The sequence below is a fragment of the Crocodylus siamensis genome, chromosome 13, assembly GCF_052110815.1.
Source record: "Crocodylus siamensis isolate JL-2025a chromosome 13, ASM5211081v1, whole genome shotgun sequence".
Taxonomy (NCBI): Eukaryota; Metazoa; Chordata; order Crocodylia; family Crocodylidae; genus Crocodylus; species Crocodylus siamensis.
The window spans coordinates 24,636,827-24,656,197 of NC_143407.1; the positions used below are offsets into that span (position 1 = coordinate 24,636,827).

At 53.3% G+C, this 19,371-nt stretch overlaps 1 protein-coding gene across 5 annotated transcripts in view; it reads right to left on the reverse strand.

Annotated features, from left to right (window-relative positions):
• Nucleotides 1-19,371, reverse strand: part of MYBBP1A (MYB binding protein 1a) — a 73,420-nt gene that overhangs the window by 3,267 nt on the left and 50,782 nt on the right. For 2 of the 5 annotated variants that reach the window (XM_090026478.1, XM_090026477.1), the window contains exons 25-27: nt 9,651-9,752; nt 8,853-8,977; nt 157-6,637 (exon numbers count right to left, since the gene is read on the reverse strand). In XM_090026478.1, the coding sequence (XP_089882604.1) occupies nt 6,262-6,637; nt 8,853-8,977; nt 9,651-9,752 (603 nt within the window). In that variant the 3' untranslated portion in view covers nt 157-6,261. The remainder of the gene's footprint in view (nt 1-156; nt 6,638-8,852; nt 8,978-9,650; nt 9,753-19,371) is intronic. The other 3 variants (XM_090026479.1, XM_090026475.1, XM_090026476.1) reach the window with 3 other exon arrangements.

The window sequence follows — 19,371 nt, forward strand, 5'->3', positions numbered from 1 at the left end:
AGTTATGAAATAGTTTTCTGATTTCTTTCAGAAGCAAATTACTATTTTATTTTTTAAGAGCAGCTGATTGCAAATCTCAGAGTATAAGAAGAGAGAAAATAAAGCCAAATATATACCTTTATGTAAATTAACAAATAAACATATTTAAAAACCTACCTCCTGGCTCTTGTCCCCTTGTCACTGCTGGTGGCATTGCCTTCGTAGAGGCTTTGGGGTCTCAGGGCTGCCCGGAGTCGAAGTGGAGCCAGCTTGCTGTGCCCAGAAGCACCCCAGCTCCACCCAAAGCTGCCCATGGCGGTCACAGCACCGTCAGCACTGGTTGCCTCTCGAATCTGCCATTTAAAATGGACATGGTACAGAGGAGAAGGGGGACTAGGGGGCCCTGGCAAATCATGGGTGCTGGCTCCAAGCCAGCCCTGGTCAGCAGAGGTTGTGGCCCCAAGTGCAGCAGTGTCCACAGCAACTGGCCCCGTCTGTCCAAGGCACCACGGCCCCAAGCAGACTGAGCCCTGATTCTTTAGCAGAGCTCCAGGTCTGAGGGAGCTGCAGCCGCCGAGCCACATCTTGCTGCTGCCCTGTGGCTCCAGGTCAGGACTCAGCAAGGGCTGGAGTGGCTGCACGCTGCCAGGGGAGCCACAGGAGGTGCGGGGTCACTCTGCAGAGCAAGGGCTCGGGGCAGCTCCCTGGGCATCCCCCAGCCTCGCCAGACGGCTCTGAGCTTGCTTGGCAACGATCGTTACAAAAGCAGCGCTGCCTTCTGTGCCTAAAAGTGACATGTTTCACTGGCATGTGATAGGAGAAGCCAGGAAGCCAGACAGGGAGGCAGAAAACCTCCCTTGGGCATCTCTCATCTCCAGCATCCATGGCTGCTGGCTGCACGCTGCCAACTGAAGCACGCATCTCCCCTCCAAGCAGCCTTCCTTTGGGCAGCACCAGGGCCTGCCTCCCACAGGCAGGACCCCTTTGTGGCCACAGAACCACCCCATGAGATGCCCAACAGCCATCAAGCCCAACCTCCCGGTGGGGAAAAATACCCATCGGGTCTTCCCAAGTCCTCCCGGGCAAATGACTCGATTGTGAGCTCATGCATTCAGATGCTGCTGCAGCTGAGCCTGGAGACTCATGGCATGGGTCAGGCCACTTGGTGAAAGCTAAAGCCCCACTACGGCTCTCAGTTCCTGGCAAGAGGCTTGGCCTTCCTAATAGCAGGGAGTTGGGAGATGCACCTCCTGCTCTGTAGCCACATGAAGAAATCCCTTCCCCGAGGGGGCTTTCCAGCATACTGGGAGGTTTGCAGTGTATCCTAGAGAGCCCGGCCTTGGGAGTAACCTTCCTGGGCAGTACTGAACTCCCCAACCTCCCACCAGAGGTGGATCCAGGATTTTCTAAGGGGGTGAGGGCATGGGAGCAGTGACCAGTGCCGTGAGAAGCCTTGTGCTGGGACCACGGTTCTTCAGTACAGGGAACAGGTAGAAATACTGTACCAGGAAAGGCACTTTCCTTCCCCCGGTGATCCCATCGCCCTGACCTGCGCAGGCGCCATTTGCAAACTTGTCCAGTGCTACAGAGGGAACCACGTCCATCAGGGCTGCAACGCACAGCTGACCCCTCCACGCTTCTGCCAGCCTTTCCTCAGCCACCCCCACACCATTCATGACATGCACTGTTCATCTGCTTCACCCGGCCCCCTCGTGTGCCTGGATGAGCCTGAACAGGTCAGCTGGCCCGGGCCTGCTGTCCCACCACAGCTGAACCGGGAGCCCTGAACCCCAGCTCTTCACTGCCTGTAGTGCTGCAGTACTACTGGGCAAACCGCACACGTCCAGGTGAGCTCCCACTCAGGGGGAGGCCACCACGTGGCACCAGGGGACACACCAGCCCCAGCCACTGCATCCCTTCTTTCTCTGCTGTACAGACAGCCATTAAGTGACTCGTCCGGAGCAGCAGAAGGGGGAAGCAAAAAGCTGGCCCTACCGTTTTGGAGCCGTGCTCGGGACTGGCTGGCTTGTCTGCTGGAGACGCGGCCCCCTGGAACACGGACCTGTCCCTTCGTGTGATGAGCCCAAAGCCTGGCACTGCCTCACTGTCCCCCGAGTTCCCTCAAGCGCTCGTGCGGCTGCACTCTTAGCACTGCCAAACAGATTCCTTCATTAAAATCAAAGTCTCATCTATCTCCCGAACGCCCCGAAGGTCCAGTGACGGGCAGGACATGAAATCGAGTGAAATGAAACCCTTGCAATTGTTAAAGGCACAGCTAAGTGCTGGTGAAACGAGATTCGACTTGGTGGATTAGCAAGTGCCTTCTATAAACTGCACATCAAAGCCAGACTCAATCAGGTAATTTAATTGGCAATAGAGTTGTTATCCCCACACAATGACTTGTGCCATGCCTTGAGGATTTGCTGCCCTTCCCCAGCAACACAATCTCCAAGACTAAACACCACATTAGCATCCCCACCACACGGCATCCTCCTCGACTAGGGGAAGGCGAGAGCTCTTAGAAGCCAGTGCCTAGGAACGGCCACAAGCAGGGCAACGTGTCCAAAGGAGGGGGGGATAGATGGCCGCTCAGGTGGTTCTCCCTTCATGGGGATATTCCTTAGTGGGACAGATGTCACGTCCCGCGAAACAAGGCAGCAATTCCTCGGCTACATTTGGGTATATCCAGAATGACTCTGCTGCTCTGCCACCAGCCACGGTCCCTCTGGTATCTAAGTGGTAAAGCCACCACGATGCAAGGCAAGTGAAGGCAGATTTTGCCCGTGTTTTTGCTCCGTGGTCTGCTGAGATACAGTGCGTCACCTAGAAACCCTTCCATCCCTCTCAGAGACGTAGTGGTCCTGCAAGCCTGTTGAGACTCGGGCTTCAGACTCAGTGAGCCACTGAGGCACATGGCAGGCCCTAAGTAAGCACCCATGAAGCTCATGTGTATGCAAGTAGGGCCCATCCCTGCAGGGGCTTACCCAGATTCAGGGGTGGGTTGCTCTGCCTAGCAACCCTCTGGATTGAGTCCATGGGGATGCAGGATACACTCAGACGAAGAACCGCGGCACACCATGGGCCTGGCCTTGCTGCAGGGGCCTCGCTACCAAGGCCGAGCAAATGCCAAGCAGGGGCCGCTCCAATGCTGCTGCATCTTGCTGCAGCTGCCAGCCAGCCTTGACCTGCAGGTAGAGTCCAAGCCACCAGCAGCCTTTGGAGCAGGTGGGGGCAAGGAAACAGCCCAGCCATGCAGCCAGCCCCCAACACGTGTGCTCTCCCCCCGCACTCACCTGGCTGCCAGGCACCCACTGCCTATGCCCTATTTCCCATCTCTTTGCTCCTGGCAGGAGAGAGGCTGACAGCAAACTCCAGCACCCAGACTGCTGCAGCCCTTCAGGGGAGGGAACAAGCCACTGGTGACCACAACCCAGTTTCAGAGTGTCTCGTGTCACTGTGCCGGGCACGGGCACCTCTCTCCCGCTTGGTCTCCGGCACTTTTTAGCCTCCTAATGCACGAGGGGGCAGAGCTCAGGGGGAAAGCAGCTCAGGTGCACAGTGCTTAACATGACTTGTGCTGCAGCTTGAGGACATGTGGAGGAGAGGAGCTGCTGTGAGGGGCTTTACAAAGGGCCTCTCACCTCTTAGAAAAGCTGGAGAGCCCCATCACCTGCAGATCACCGCCTCCATGCCAGCACCCTGCTTGGAAGCCCAGAGAGGCATCTGTTTGGCCGTGGGAGCAGACTCCTGCTGGCACCTTGTTCTGGGAGGTTTGCAGCTGGAATGGGAGCGATGCCTAGCTGCCCCGTCACAGCTGTTACTGGTCCTTAAACAAGGGGCCTCCCTTTGAAACCATTAAACCAGGAGCAGGGACAGAAAAGCCCGAGTGGGTGAGCCAGACCCTAAACAGCCACAATTCCCGTGGCCAGAAGAGCCCTCAGGCCCACGTGTGGCAAAGGAGGGAGCCAGGGAGGTTGGAGGTAGGAGCTTGGGCACAGCACAGGAGCAGCTATGCAAGTACAGCTGTATTACGCCCTTGGCTTCAGCAGAAGGGGCTGAGCCCAGACTTGGGTGTCTAAAAGCCTCTTGCTGCTCGAACAGCAGCAGCCTCCTCTTGATCCAGAGATCCCTTCCCAGTGCGTGGTACCCAGGGCACCTTTCACATACCTGGCTGAGGTTCCCTCTGCACACTGCACAAGCCCTGGGCTGCCGTGCTTCATGGGGAGGGCATACTCCAGGGTCCACATCTGGGCTCTTTGCTGAGGTTAGGAACTGATGCCAAGAGGGTGCAAGGAGATGGGGACTCACAGTGTGCGAGTAGAGTCACCTTCGTTAGAAGAATCCAAGAAGCAGCTGGACGTTTGCCTCAGATGGCTCAGGAATGGCTGGTACTGCACCTGCGAGGTCCCTTCCGGCTCCACCATTGCACAGGGCAGGTCTCTGTCTCCCAGAGCTGAGCAGGCCACCAGCCAACTCCTCCAAAGGCCCCCTCCAGTGGGTAGAGGGTGAAAAAAATCCTTCCCGTCTCCTTACAGACCAGTTGCTAGCATCTGCACTGTTGCCTAGCACACCGTGAGATGGAGGGACACAAGCACCAGAGAACTACAGTAAAAGGGAAGGAAGCAGGGTACAGCAGTGATCTGCTCATCGATGCTGCCGATCTCCCAGAGCTCTCCCATCCCAGCTGCTCTCGCTGGCGATCCCTGCCCATGACTTCCACAGTCACAGCTCAGAGCCAGAGCCCAGGAGATGGAGGCGAGCGGCACGCTGCATCCACCGTTGCAGCAAGCCGCCAAGCTCCGGGGCAGTTTGTGCATGGCGCCTTTGCAGACACAACAAGAGCCCCTAGTCGTTCCAGTGAGCCATGACTTTCCTCCCCCACTTGGAGGTGCTGTCGGATGCCTGGGAACTGGGGATGCCCCAGTGACCCTGGCAGCTGCAAAGCCATTCAGAAACCCCGCTGCCTGCCAAAGCTTCTGGACCTGGAGAGACCTGTCCGGTACCACCTCACTAGATGGGATCTCCAGGAAGGCCAGGGCAGTGCTGGCTATGCAGCCGCAGCCTACAGGTTCGACTGGACTGGAGTTGGCTGCTAGGGAGCCAGCCCATGCCCAGCACAAAGGGGCTGCAGTAAAGGAAGCAGCTCAGATGGCCTAGAGAACGGCCCCGATGAGCTCCACTGAGCACTGGTGTCACCCCCAGATCCACCTTCCCTGGTGTGAGTCTAGTCCCAGGCCAGCCCCCACCGCACCAAGAATTAAGGGGTGGAAACCAAGGCCATTTTTACACATGCTGTAGGATGCGGAGCCAGGCGCTTCAATTAGCGAGCCACGCTAAACAAAAGTGCCCGTGCGTCATGTGCATCAATGGCGCAACATGTCTCCGCACTGAAAAAAGGGTGGCAGGGCACTTTGAACTAGAGCTCATAGAATGCGTTTTATTTTTAAAGCACCCTGCCCACCATTTTTTCAGCACAGACACACGCTGCACCACTGATGCACGACGCAGAAAGCTGCCAGAGCACATCAATTTCTATGCTCCGGCAGACACGATTAATCTACAGCCCCTTTGCGCTGGGAATGGGCTGGCCCCCTAGCAGCCCGTGGTTTCAATTAATCAAGTCTGCTTCAAGACGCTGGATTGCAGGCTCCACGTAGTGTATAGGAGCCCCAAGTCCTTGTGTCCACCACCCAGGAGTCCAAGCCCAGCTCACAGACCTGCTCTGAAGGTCTGAGACGAAACCTGAGCCCACCCAGTTCTCAGCTATGAGGGCAGTGAGCGAGGCCAAGGACTAAACAAAGTGCTTTTGTTCTGGCTGACTGCAGGATCTGACCCCACAACCCCAGCAGTGACCAAGTGGCCAAGCTGCCGACCCTTTGCCCCTTATACTCACCCTCTTGGCTCCCACAAACAGACCCAAGCAGCAGCGCAGCACATGTGCCGCCAGGACAGTCTCCTGCCAGAGAGAACTGTACCTCACAGAGGAAGGGGAAGGTCCCCAGGAGCGCAGAGATACTGCAGCAAGGTCAGGAGAGCAGTGGGCAGAGGCAGGATGACAAGGCCCTGCCTGGCAGATCTGCCCAGGCCTGGAGCAAGGCCAGGAGCAACATCCCACACGCAGGGACGCCCCGCACGACTTGCACAAGCAGTGCCGTGGTTCAGCACGCGGGTGGTTTATTCACACTACAGCATAGTGCAAAAACACGCTCTCTGTAAAAGTTATTAAAACACCTGCGAAGCTGCCGCCGGCCTTGCCAGCGCGGAGCTAGTCCATGGAGTCCATCAGGCCAACAGTGCCAGCATCCTGCTGGCTTTCTTTTTCCACTTGACTTTACTCAGCTCCCCCTGAGTCTCTGTGCCAGCGCTGCCTTTGGCCTTCTTCGTGGGAGGGCCCTGCTCACCTTTGCTCTCTGCTTGCCATTTCCTCTTCCTGTTCTTCTTCTTCTTCTTCTTTCTCCCCATGGCTGGAGCCTCAGTGCCCTCTGCAGCTACCTCAACATTTGTCTCCATCCCCTGGTTTTCTTGGGGCCGCTCCAGGGCCTGTTTGCGGTTCTTGCGTTTCTTGGTGGCCGGCAAAAACCCTTTCTTCTTCCGCTTGAGGGGCTCCACTCCTGGGGGCTGCTTGGACTGGGTTGCTGCTTTCTTTCGTTTGGGTCGCCTGCAAATCAAGAGCAACACAGGTTAGGGCGCAGTCCAGCAACTGAGGGAGCATGAGCCCTGGCCGTGCATCTGCGGTGGGAATCATAGCGACAGCATGGGACGTGCGGTGCCCCACAGGGACGGAGTGCATAGGCTATAGTCACTTTTTTTTAACTTAGGGCCTCATTTTATCAGACCCGGCCAGGTAACAGATAGGTTCCAAGGCAGGCAACCCCAGTGTCAGTGCTGCAAACCCTCTGGTGCCGTGTTTGCGTCCCCCAGCTCGTTCCCTGCGAAGCCACAAGTCACCCGGCCTAACAAGACTCCACGTGGGGCCACATTTCTGCCTGGGGTTCGCTGCTCCTTAATCTCATCGGGTGCTCTTTGCCTGAAGGGAGGAGAGTCCGAGTAGTATTTGCTGTGCTGTCAGTGCTCTAGGTCTGCTCCTCCTCTGTGCCCTCCTGCTGCGCTCTGTCCCTCTCTGTCTGCAAGCCCAGTCCCATCACGCACTTGTCTCTGGAAAAAGGCTCCATCAGCTAAACAATTAATCCAGGTCCGTCTGCCTGCCACAGCAGCTGGGTTACAGCACTGCGAGCAGCTCCCGTGCATCTCTCCCTCCAAAGGAAGGCACAGAGCAAGGATGCTGAAGAAGATCCAGGCTGTAATTGCCTTGGCTCCTGGCAGGCTTTTAGTCTGTGGCACCCTGCTGGAGAGCCTACAGCCTTCGCCGAGGAGCAGGGCTGTCTCCAGAGCCCAGTGCTAACACCTGCCTATCAACGACTCCATCCAAGAGAGACAGGACCTGAAATGCACCACTCCAACGTGCTGCAAGCAGGCGGCAATGCTCTCACATACACACACACACACAATACAGAACGTCTGGGCCCCTGGAGCCAGCTAAAGCAATCCAGGAACAATGCAGATGAGAAGGGTTGCAAACAGAAACAAGTTCATCGGGCAGCGCTCTTTGTTACTTGCTATGTTAATGAGACCCTTCCACATTAAATTTATTGAATCAAGCCAACGGACAAGCCTCTCTGTGAAGCAGGGTGACCATCCCGCCCGGTTTGGCCAGGGCACTCCAGGATGTCGTAGCTCAGTCCCAGCCGGTTGGTCAGAAGTCTCGGGGCACAGCCCAGCGGGGAGGCAGAGCGGAGCGGTGTGCCAGGCAGGCAAGCACCGCTGCTGCTGGGCAGGAGCAAGGGGGGTAGACTGGAGCAGGTGTCAACCCGCCACACCTGGCATGTCCTGGCTCCCGCACAGCAGCAGCGGTGCCCGAGTGCCCACCCGCCCGCCTAGCGCACCTTGCCACTCTGCCTTCCCACCAGACTCCAGCCGGGGCCTTTTGGCCCACTGGCCAGGACCGGGTTACAGAACGCTAGAGTGTCCCAGCCAAACTCGGAGCGCGCGGTCACTCTTCTTGTAAGGGGGAGAAAGTACAGGTATTAGACCTGCCACTTGGTTAACCTCGCTGGATGCCACTCTGTTCTCTGGACTCCACATCCAACAAGAGGCCTCAGTCTGGCTAGTATCGCGACTCCACCACTCCTCTCTTTCTGCGGCTATAGGGCAGCTGTAGCCGTAGGCTTGAATACGGAATTGTAGAAGGGAAATGCTCTGCAATGGTTTCAGCTGTGGATAAAGATCCTGCTCTGGATTGGGATGCTCTGCTGGAGACTCCTTTGTGGCTTTATCAGGTCACAGTCCGCTTTTAGGGGCTAATTCTAGGGCTTCAGTGGGCTTTGGGTTTAAGACCTGAACTCCATGACCACAAATAGCATGCAAAAGAGCTGCATGCGTCAGTCAGCACCACCTCCAGGCGCTCTGGCTGCCATCAAGAAACTGTAACCTAGATCGCAGGCATCCAGGAGCAAGGGCAGTGGTTACCAGTCTGCAAAGCGTCACAGACATCCACAGTGCCTTGTAAATAATTCAGTGCCACCAGCAGGAACAGGAAAAACAAAATCTAAGGCTGATTTACAAGACGGACACATAGATTTCTGGGAACATGGCATTTCTTCCTGCCCTTGGGCACAGGGTCAATGCAGCCCACCAGTTAGCCCGGTAGGTCTTGACCATGAACCGTGTGCTAGGCCTTTGTCCTAAGTGGGTGCCAAAGCCCAGGTGAGGAGTGCAGAACTAACTAACCCTAGCCCCACGCTTTGAGAGAAGGGGAGCATGGAAAGCCTGCCTCTCACACCCCACGGAGAGCTCAAGCAGCCGGGCATACGTACGTAAATCCCAGCAGCTTCATGACGTTCCAGTAGATATTGTCAAGGCGCAAGGACTTCCCAAACCCTTCCTGCAGGCTTAGAGCTTGCAGTGCCCCAGGCACCTCTGTCAGCTCCACGTGCAGCATCTGCAAGACAAAGGGAACAACCGAGGGCTGCATCATACAAGGTACTGAATCCAAGCAATGTTTACATCAGCACTGCACCTATCTCAGGGATATTCCCTCACTCAAAAGGCAACACCCGCACCCCATCCAGCTCCTCTGAACAAGGGCACTTCTCTCTAAGGCAGGGGTTGCTGACGCTGGAAATTCAGCCCCCCAGTGTAGCTGCTCCCATCCGCAGCTCTGGCATAAAGACCCTACAGCAGCAGAAAGAGTCACTGGCACCAGTGAGGCTGACCCTGGTTTCCAATCCACGTGCCTTTCATTGACACCCTGGCTCCTCTAAATGCCCCTTTGCTGCTGGCTTGAGAAGATACTATATCCAGCGGGCCACGCTGCCTCTGACCTCCCTGAAAAACGCTTGGAGAGGTACTGAGAGCATTAGTACTATTTTGGATATCAGGGCTTTTCAGATCAAACCCTGCTACAAAGTCCTGCGGGGGGGACTTGTTGAACAGGTGCAATAGCTCTCATCCTGAATTCGGTACGAGCTGGATGGTTAAAACGTCAGTGCAACCCTTTGAAACGCATGCTTTCTTGGAGCCTGCCCACAGGACAGCTGTTCACCGATGCTGCCAAAACAGACTGGCATGGGGGATAGACTGACCCCAGCCAGGACCAGTGACCAGAGGCTCACCTGCTGGCTGGCAGTTTTGAGGAGGAAACTCAATAGCTCCAAACACTTGATGACTTTCTCTTGGTCCACCTTCATCTTGAACTCGGTGACTGCCATCAAGCTCTGCGAAGGGAGGAGGAAGGAGAGTGCATTAAACTGAGAAACAAAAGACTTTCCTTGGGAGAAAGCAGACAAGTGATTAGCAGGATTAACACATTGGTAAAACCCTCTGACACAGTGAGGCCCATCAGACTGTGAAAAAAGCTTAAGCAGATAAATAGTAGAAGCTGCTCGTGCTTGGCTTAATTAAAAGAGACTGGACAAAACAAGAGAAACACATACCGCTGGGTACAATCCTGCTTTGGCTGAGATGAGCAGGTACAGCTAGAGACCTATTAGAGTGCACTGGATAAAAGGAGGAAAGTTATTATCTCCTGCATTGAAAGGCGGAGGAGACTGCTGGGCAACAGCATCACCTCAGGGACCACAGTAGCTCGGCAGCTGCAGGAGCTGGGATTCACACGCGCGGTGCTAATGCAAAAATCCATTAACACTCGAGCCTGGGAACTCCCAGATGCCAGTGCCAAGAGGGTACTTGTCAATCAAGCTTATGTTCACCAAAGAGGACAACAAAAAAAGACGTCTTCTCTCTTTGAATTTCTTCTTTGCACTGCAGGTGCTTGGAGACACTGGAAAGCTCCAGCCTAAAGAGAGGCCACTTCAGTGGAAGCAGAGAGGGGATGAGGCAAGGCCAGAATTACTTAAGAGGTACAGAAGGGAAGACAAGAGGTGTAAAAAACCAGCAGGATCAATGACCCTGCCCAGGGATGCCAGGAGCAGGACCCCTGCCTCCAGCTGCTGACTACAGCCCTAGGGTAGAGCTTTCTTCACCACTTTAGTTAAACTGAAGACATCATCCCAGGGCGAATTATCAGTGCAGAGAAAAAGGTCAGGCCTGCACCTGGGAGTGGGGAATAAATCAGCACAAACCAGTCTGGCACCAGTACAGGACTTCTGCACTAGGGGTTTGCAACTATATCAATGCTTTATCCCTCATGCCCCGTTTCCCTAGCAGAGGCGGGCTGCCCATTTGATGTGGCCGAGGCAGGCTGCTCGACTCCTCATTGAGTTTTAAGACACGCCAGCCCAAAAAGAGTTTTCACTCCTCTCCTGGTCTTGATGCCTCAGGCATTTGGGACTGCCAATGAATTAAAAGCACCAGAAAGGGAAAAGCCAGATGACTACACCAGCATGACAGCCAGCCAGCCAGCAGGAATGAGGACAGCCCTGCCCTCCTCGTTGTGCAGTCTCTCTTTGTTGCAACTGTCCAGTGACAACACAGGCCAAGGCCTGGGACATGTGCTGGATTATTAAGTCACAGCGCAAGTGCTGTGAAGCCTCTCCAAAAAGTCCTCCACGCGCGCCATTTGCTGCTGCAACTGAAAGTGCCAGCTAAGCCGGGCTGCCAAGTCTTCTGGAGCAGCAAATCCGGCTCAGTTTTCAACAGCCAACGCATGTATAAAGACAGCAGTCCAGGCATGGACCATGCATGAACAGCAAAGAAAAGAAAAAAGGACTAACAAATAAGCTGCATATTGAGAACTGTTTGCCCAACTCTGGCAGGATGCTCGGCACATCAAACATAAGAGAAAGAGCGGAAAGGAAATGTGCAATTCACAACGCGCGCGACCATCTGCTGCATCGGAGGCAACGGTTTTATTCTGGCCAGACGTCCACACCTAGGTGCGCACAGTGACGTGAGACGAGTTGCTCCTGCTCTACACCAGCATAAAGATCAGGCTCATCTGCCCGGTGCTCAGCGGGTTCAGAGGACCATAACCAATTTGATTGCGCAAAGCAAGCTCTGCCCAAGCATACGTTTCAGCAACAAGATAAGAAGGCAGAAGAATCTGATGCATAGCTACGCAGGAAAATAAAGTGGAAAGATAAGATGATGCGCAACTGCTGAAGCAGCAGAGACCTCTAGCCCAAACATTCGTTACCTTTAAGGGAATCCATAACCCCAGATCCCACCTACGAAAACACAGTCACTTAACGGTCAGGTACGCCGAGGGCTCTGGATGCAGCCGGCAGATCCGGTGCCTGGACGGGCACGTTCAGAAGACAAGACCTTGCACTGCCACTTCATCTGACTATGAATAACCTGCTAATTACTCCACTCGGTGAATATAAAGCCTTTCTGCCTTATTCCAGAGCTGTCACTAACCTCCAAGGTTACAGAAGATTCAACAGCTCTGAAGTCTCCCAGGTAAAAGAGGAAACAAATATTAGCCATGTAATTAAAAACACGCACACACTATTACTCTACAGATTAGGAACACTCCATTCATTTCACTTATTCCAATAATAATAATAACAAAACATCAAGTCAATTGCTTAAACAAAACAGGCAAATTTGCATTAAGCCTGCTCTTCTCAATATTAAAATTGGATGCTGCCAGGCTAGCATTGTTAATTATGGGTAATTAGCGCAGCTCTCAGGGCCCCCTTTCGAGATCGGGTTCCCGCTGTGCTAGAGGCTGCATAAAGTCATAATGAGATGGTCTCTGCACTGAAGAGTTTACAAAGCTCATGGGGAAGAGGAGCAGCGGGAGGGGAAAGAGAGGCAGTGATCAGAAGCAATTTCACATTTTTAAAGTTAACCTTTTTAATATTAAACACTTGTAAAAAGTCCCGTTTCCTTTCCAATGCATAAGTGCAATTGGATTCATCATTGAAGCTGAATGAAGTAGGAAAAATGGAATAGGCCAGGCCATTTCTGTTTCATTTTAATCTCCGTTCCCTGGTCTCAAACATCCTGGTCACTGCACATGAGTAGTATGTACAGCCTGTTGCAGTCAATGCAGAAACTCCCACTGACTTCTCTAGGAGTCGCACCAGGTCCAAAATTGCCTCTAGTCCCACTTGCAGCAGCTGCAAACATCTGCAGTTCCCACTGAGACCCAAAAGGAGTTGCCTGGTATCACGAGTTTTTTTTAATCCCCATCTGTACTGAAAGCAGACGCGGTTATTTGGGTAAATGGGAACTATTTTATTTCACCAGCTGAATAGTTGGAAAATTGTGCTTTGCAAGCTTTTGGGGCACAGGCACCCTTCTTTAGTCGTAGGGAGTCTCCCATAACAGAGTCTTCCCATGCTTCAGGAAGGGCACCTGTGCCCAAAAGCTGGCAAAGAACAATTTTTCCAAATATTCAACTGGTCTAACAAAAGATATCACATTTACCCAAATAACCTTGCCTGCCTATGTCCTTAGAGCAATACAGCTACAAGCAACACCCCTGTCTGCACTGAAGACACCTGCACCAATAAACTAGACAGTGACACCACTAGCACCAGCGCAGTCAAGCCCTTAAGTACGGGCCTGTGTCCCACTCACCCAAGTGCTCCTGAATGAGAGCCCAGGCTACCTCCAGCCTTGTACTAGTGCAGCATCAGTGCACTAAGAGAAGTGAAGAGCCTGTCACACGTGTGTCCTCCTCTCCTCCCCCGGGTGCACAGCAGAGGGTTTGGTGTTGGGAGACTCTTTCCTTCACACTTGCCACCTGCTGCTCTGGGATTACGCTGGAGGAGGCACAGCCGGGGAACTGCTGATTTCCCTCCTGCCCCCGCTCGCAGTTGGCTGGTCGCAATAGCCGTTACTGCTCTGGTTGTCGCTGCTCTCAATGCTCCACAATCCCCGGTCCCACTTGACAAGGAAGCTCGGGTCGAGCTACAGCTCGGCAATACCTGGTCTAGCAATCTGAGCTGTCCGAGCATATGGACAGGTCGTCTCCTAAGAGGAAGGAACATGAAGGCAGTTTCCAAGCTGGAAATCTATTGCCCCCAGCAGTGCAGGCCCTGCTTTGCCCCTCGCACAATCGAACGGCAGTGATGTCTCTGCAGCTGGTTACGCAGGGCATCTGCTCTGCTCCTAAGGGCTCCTAGTGTTGCTAGAGCAGGGGAGGCCTTATCCCAAACTTTACTGCTGATGGGAGAGCTGCCTGGAAAGCAAAGCTGGGATTGTTATTCATGATATTAAATCCAGCGAGGTCTGAGCGGAGGGCAAAAAACCAGTGTAGCAGTCAGGCCCTCCTCACAGGCTCACTGTCAAAGGGCGTCATGGGCCTAAAGACCTGTAAGGATCAGGGTCGAGGCGATTTGCTTAAGGCCACATAAAAAGTTTCAGGCAGAGCTGGAAACGGAAACCAGGTCTTCCAGGGTCATGTCCTAACACAACTGCACCTTTAAGCCTTTGTTGGTCTCGAATGACAGAGGAGAAAAGAATATAACAGCTCATCCCTACCGCACATGGTCGCTGAACACCCGAGAGACTGTGGGGTGCTCAAAACCACGGCAACCGTGGCCTTATGAGTACAGACGGATAGATGTAAATCCGCAAGTGAGATGCACATAAAGGAGACAATACAAAGCATTTCCTAGTAGTACGCAGAAATACGCAAGTGGGAAAGGAAAAATACATTCCCTGCCTAGAAGTCGAACATTTAGAGCTAAGAAAATCCAGAAGGGAAGAGAATACACAAGGGAATTTTCTTAGCTTTCCACTCTACAGAAGACACAGGCTGAATTTCTTACATTCATTCACGCTCTTGAGGCCCACCTAGCACACAGCTGTGCACTCAGCCTGCAGGCATAACTAACTCCTAGCTGTACGTGCACACTGGGTTACTAAACATGAGGGCAAGCTAATGCATCTTATGCATGCAAGTTCTGTCCCGGGCAGGCTCTTACACTGCACTCCTCCCCAGCGCACGTTACTCCATTTGTAAGCACCATCACGGCAATGTGTTTTCTTTTATTGCAAATCAGGAGCAACCATGCACAACCACCTGCCCTGAGAATCCAGCCTTTAAAACCTGAACCTAGCACCTGAATCCGCAGCTTTATGTTACGCTCCTGTTGCCTGTATGCAAGAGTTTAAACAAGCAGGATCCTGGTCACGGATCGGAAACTGTTTCCCCCTACCCTTCCTTATATTTAATTTTGTGTATTCGTTTATTTTGCATCCAAACTGCCCAACTCTGGTCCAAAGCTCAATCTCTCTTTACCAGGCGTTTATGGGAATTCAGATGCTACAGGAAAGGATTCATCAGCTTCACTGTACTGACCCTCACGATGCTCCTGTGCTATTACCTCGGTTCCTACAGTCCACGAGCAGCCCAGAGCAACTGAGCCCAAGACCACGGTTGCCCAAGGAGTCTGTGGTGCAGCAGAGAATAAAATGTGGGTGCGCAGGCTGCAAGGCTGGCACCGTAGCTACAAAGACGCCCTTACTGCCCATGGGGTCAATATGAAGCCCGCATGGATGGATGTGGATGGCACGTGGTCCTATGCTCCTGCTCCAATCCAGGTAGATAACTGCCCGGTTTTAAACCCTTACACTGCACCTTTCCATGCCGACTATTTCTGAAGGGGGAACAGCCAGTCCAAGATCAGAAGCAAAGCGATAGCCCGGATCCCAGTGCGGAGAGCAGAGGGCGTTTTCTAGCTGAGGGCTCCAGCACCATCGGAAAGCGAGCTCTCTGGCACGTCCTTCCCACTCACTCACCTAACACAACCACCCTCCAGAGACCACCCTGCCATATCATCAGGCGACGACTCTGCAGGGTGGGGTGGCGTCGAGCCAAACAGAAGCCCAGGCCAAGCTGCTTTCTTTCTACACGCTGCGCTATCCCCAGCCCTCCCCACCCCCACCACAGGAGTCCCGATGCTGATGGATGGAGGTGCAGCGATGCCCATTTAACACGCCAGGTACTCTGTGCTGCTGGACCGCCCCTGCCCGCCCCCAAGTTACTAAGGAAACTTGCCCTTTAAACAGTGTTCTCCCAGCAGCAAGCAGCTTAGTGAGCTTTTCGTCATCTTCCCGGAAGCCCCTGGTCATGTTCAGATAGGATTTCACTCCCTCGGTATCCAGCAGTATGCAGAGATGTAACTTGCATGGAAACGTTTCTTTAGGCCAATAAAAAGTGACAGTTTCATTAAAAAATAAAATAAAATTAACGTTTCACCCACTGGTGTTTACAGCTCCTGTTACCGCCGCGTTGGAGCAGCTCAAAGCCACCAGTGTATTTAGCCTTGCGTCACTCCTGCGAGAAAGGACGGTGCTGAGTTTTTATAGATGGGCAACTGAGGCACACAAAGGCAAAGTGACTTGACTAAGGACAAACAGGGAGTCTCTGGCAGAGAAGGGAACTTAAATGATCTCTCAAAGCAGGGGGCTGGACCCGATGGTCTCGCAAGGTCTCTTACAGCCCTAACATCCACGAAGTCCCAGGCTGGCACCCCAACTACTTCCTTTCTAGAGGATTTATACTATTTCTCCAACATACGGGCCAGCACTCAAACCTATAGCCACAGACAAAGTAAGCAAGGCACTCCCCACAGCTCCTCTGCTTTCACAATCTTTGGCAACTACCGCTTACAATCATGTCTGCCGCGATGATGAACAGTTTTGGATAGATGGGCCAAAAGATTTAAGTTCTCTGCTTATCTGCAGAACAGATCCAACAGAGGAAGCATCAGTACAAGTCTCCCACACACAAAGAGCAGGAGGCAAGGAAAGGCTATCAAACTACGCCTGTACCAAGTAACAGCAGGTACTAAGGCAGCCCCAGAGCATATCACCACCTGCACGCCAAATGATTTACAGGGGCTGCAGAGAGAAAAGTACATGCGTGCAACTGGGTGGCACAGACTTGACAGTGAAGAAAAACAGGAGGTGCAGGCCTGGGCAAGAGGTAAACTCAACCCCGGAATAATTCAGCCTGGAAAGGCCCAGCGTTCATGAAGACACGAACATTATGAAACAGCAGAGGAAGGACGGATACAGGCCAGCTCCTCCTTGGACCTCTTCCATGCAAGAAGCAAGCAGACTTTACCCAAGGAAGAGGATCACAGATGGACTCTTCATTCCCGGGTCTAAGACTCCTCTCAAGCCAAGGCACCATCAAAACAGGATGCCAAAAAGAAAACAGCTTTATGAATGCAAGTGGGCCAAAAGGATCACCTAGCCCTGCAGTGGGATTCGGCTTTACACTGTAGCAGCCTCAGACGCAGGTTCAGCCATAACGTACAAAGTCACTGCAGACAAGTCCAGCAGCAGTTTCCCCGAAAAACATACATGGCGAGAGTGGTGCGGTCCCCTGGACGAAGCCCGGCTCTCAGGATGCCTGGGTTCCCTCACTGGGCTCACAGCTTGACTCCAGGCAATTCACACTCCAACATACCTTCTCTGTGGGTGAAATGATGCTAATGATACTTCTTTAGCATGAAAGGCTGCTGTGCAACTGAATTAGGCCACATACCCCAGTAGACAGACAACTGGATCAGGACAGGCAACATATCGCCACGGATAGAAAACTGGAGCGCAACTCTAGAGATCCAGCTGCTTCACTAGTGCAAAATCCCAGGCTCAGCATCCCATCTTCCCCACCTATACGGCAGTGCGTGCGGGGTGTCATGTTCTGGAGGAAGGGGCTTGGATGCTTCACTGAAACAACACCATGATCCCTTGTCATGTGCTTTGAGATCTACTGAAAGGTGCTAGAGAAAAGTGAGATGGCGTTACGAGTTAATACTAATAAGGGATTTCGAGACCCTCGGGTGAATGGAGTTCTGCCACGTGACACTCTTGCACTGTTACTGGCTGCACTAGCCAATTGCCCAGGCACCAAAATGAGCACGCCTGGCCCTGGAGGTTGTGTTGTACGTGTTTGGGCAGCGGGCTTAAGTTACTTGAGAATAAATAAGGTCAAGCAAGCTTATGTAAGTGCAAGAGGCATGGCCCTGTAGCAGCTAGGGCTGCTATTTCAGGCAGCTGTCTCCTCATTTAAGGCTCTAACTCCCAACTGTCCCCCTCTCTTGCCTCTTAGTTTTGCACAGGGACACAGCGACACCCACAGAAGCAATCTGAGCACGTTGCTCTCTTCCCAGCGCCAGCACGTGCTGTTAAAGCCGCCTCCAGGCTGCCTGCTCGTGACTAAGCGACCCTCCAGCCCAGCGTATGCGCATATGGTCACTCAAGGAAGACGGGATGGGAAAGCAAAACAGAGGGGGCAGCCTCTCCCCCACCCCTTGTGCCACTGGGGCAAAGCTTAATCTGGACAGTCGCTGGCTGTGCTGCTGCAAACCTGATGAGCAGCAGGCTCCCTCGTGAGTTGTGCTGCTGCCTACCCAGAGGTGGGTGCGAGGCCAGTGCGAACTCCCAGCTTTGCAGACTACATTGCATCAAAACAACGAGCAAATTCTGCACTAACAAAACTGGGACTGGACTGTCTGGAAAGGGTGGTCAAGGACAAAGACTTTCAGCTTCTACATCTGACCTCCAGCCAGCAGGGACTGAATGCTGTTACCCTCCAGCAGAGGCTGGCAGTGGTCCACGAAGTCGGCGAACCGCGGATGTAGAGGCATCATAAAATCCAGTGGCTTCCTGACATGTCAGAGCGCTCTCTTTCGAAACTTGCAGGTATTTAACCCAAAGTAGGTAAGAAAGCACAATATGGGAGACAGGCAGCAATGGAAGGGTTTACCTTAAAGTGAATTCGTCATTTCCTGATGAAATCATTCAAAGAAAAGCAATTTGCCAAAGCCCAGTACTACCTTGTATAAATGTCATCTCAGAATTGCTTAAAATAGGTTTGCTTAGATTTCTTTTCTCCCTACCCAATGAGGAAGAAATTAGAGCAATTTGTTCTGTTGCTAATATTCCAAGCTATAAAAAGCTAAAAGCCACTCTAACCACCAATTTAAAAAGTGTGAAGAACGAAACCTACGCCTAGGAAAAGGTCATTGTACAAAAAGGTAGAAAATAGAGCACAGGGCTGGAAGGAACAACTTGGATCATCAAGTCCAGCCCTCAGCCCCTGCAGACAACCCCATTCAGAAACCTACAAAGCTGTATCTTAAAACTAGTTATTTATACCCACTGATACACTAACCAACACAACCTGAATATTTTTCCAGTCTGCAGGCACACGGACTACCTCTCAGATAGCTTCAAACCAATTTCTTCCAATGCCTTTCACCAGAGGCAATCTTTGCAGGACCATGTTTGCAAAACGAATGATTTGTTTTCCCCCAATTCTTGGCAAACATTTTCCAGCGCAGGGAATAGGGACCACAATTTATGTCTCAATCTGGAGCCAGGAATCCTTGGTTCTTAATCCTAGTTCCACTTATCTTTTTCTGGTCTACAGGGGAGTGGGGTGGGAGCAGATGGAGGTCTCTGCAATGAGGGAGAGAGTGCGGCTGGGCCAGGCGCTGCACTGATGGAGCAGAGCAAGGGACAGAGCTGCGAGTGGGCTGTCTGGGGGGTACGGGGGGGGGGTGGCTCCCACTGCTGGGGTGGCACATGCCCCTGATCTGTGCGCGGGGTGAGGGCAGGCTGCTGCTGCAGGCTGGGGCCAAGGTGGCACCGAGCTCTTCTCAGCAGGAGGCTGGGCTGGGCTGGGCTGCGCTCAGGGTGGGCAGCAGTGGCACTGGATGGAGGCTATGGGGGGGAAGAGGGTGCAGCAACACCGAAATTTGCTGTAGTCCCCTCCCAGAGCTGCCACCGCCCACCCTGAGCAAAGCCCAGCCCAGCGCAGCCCCCCCACTGGGAAGAGCTCAGCTTTGCCCCGGTTCCAACCCGCAGCGGCAGCCCGCCTTTGCCCTGTGCGCAGATCCGGGGCACCCACCCCCCCATGTCCTCCTAGGACGCATGCACCAACAGGAGCCGCTACCCCAT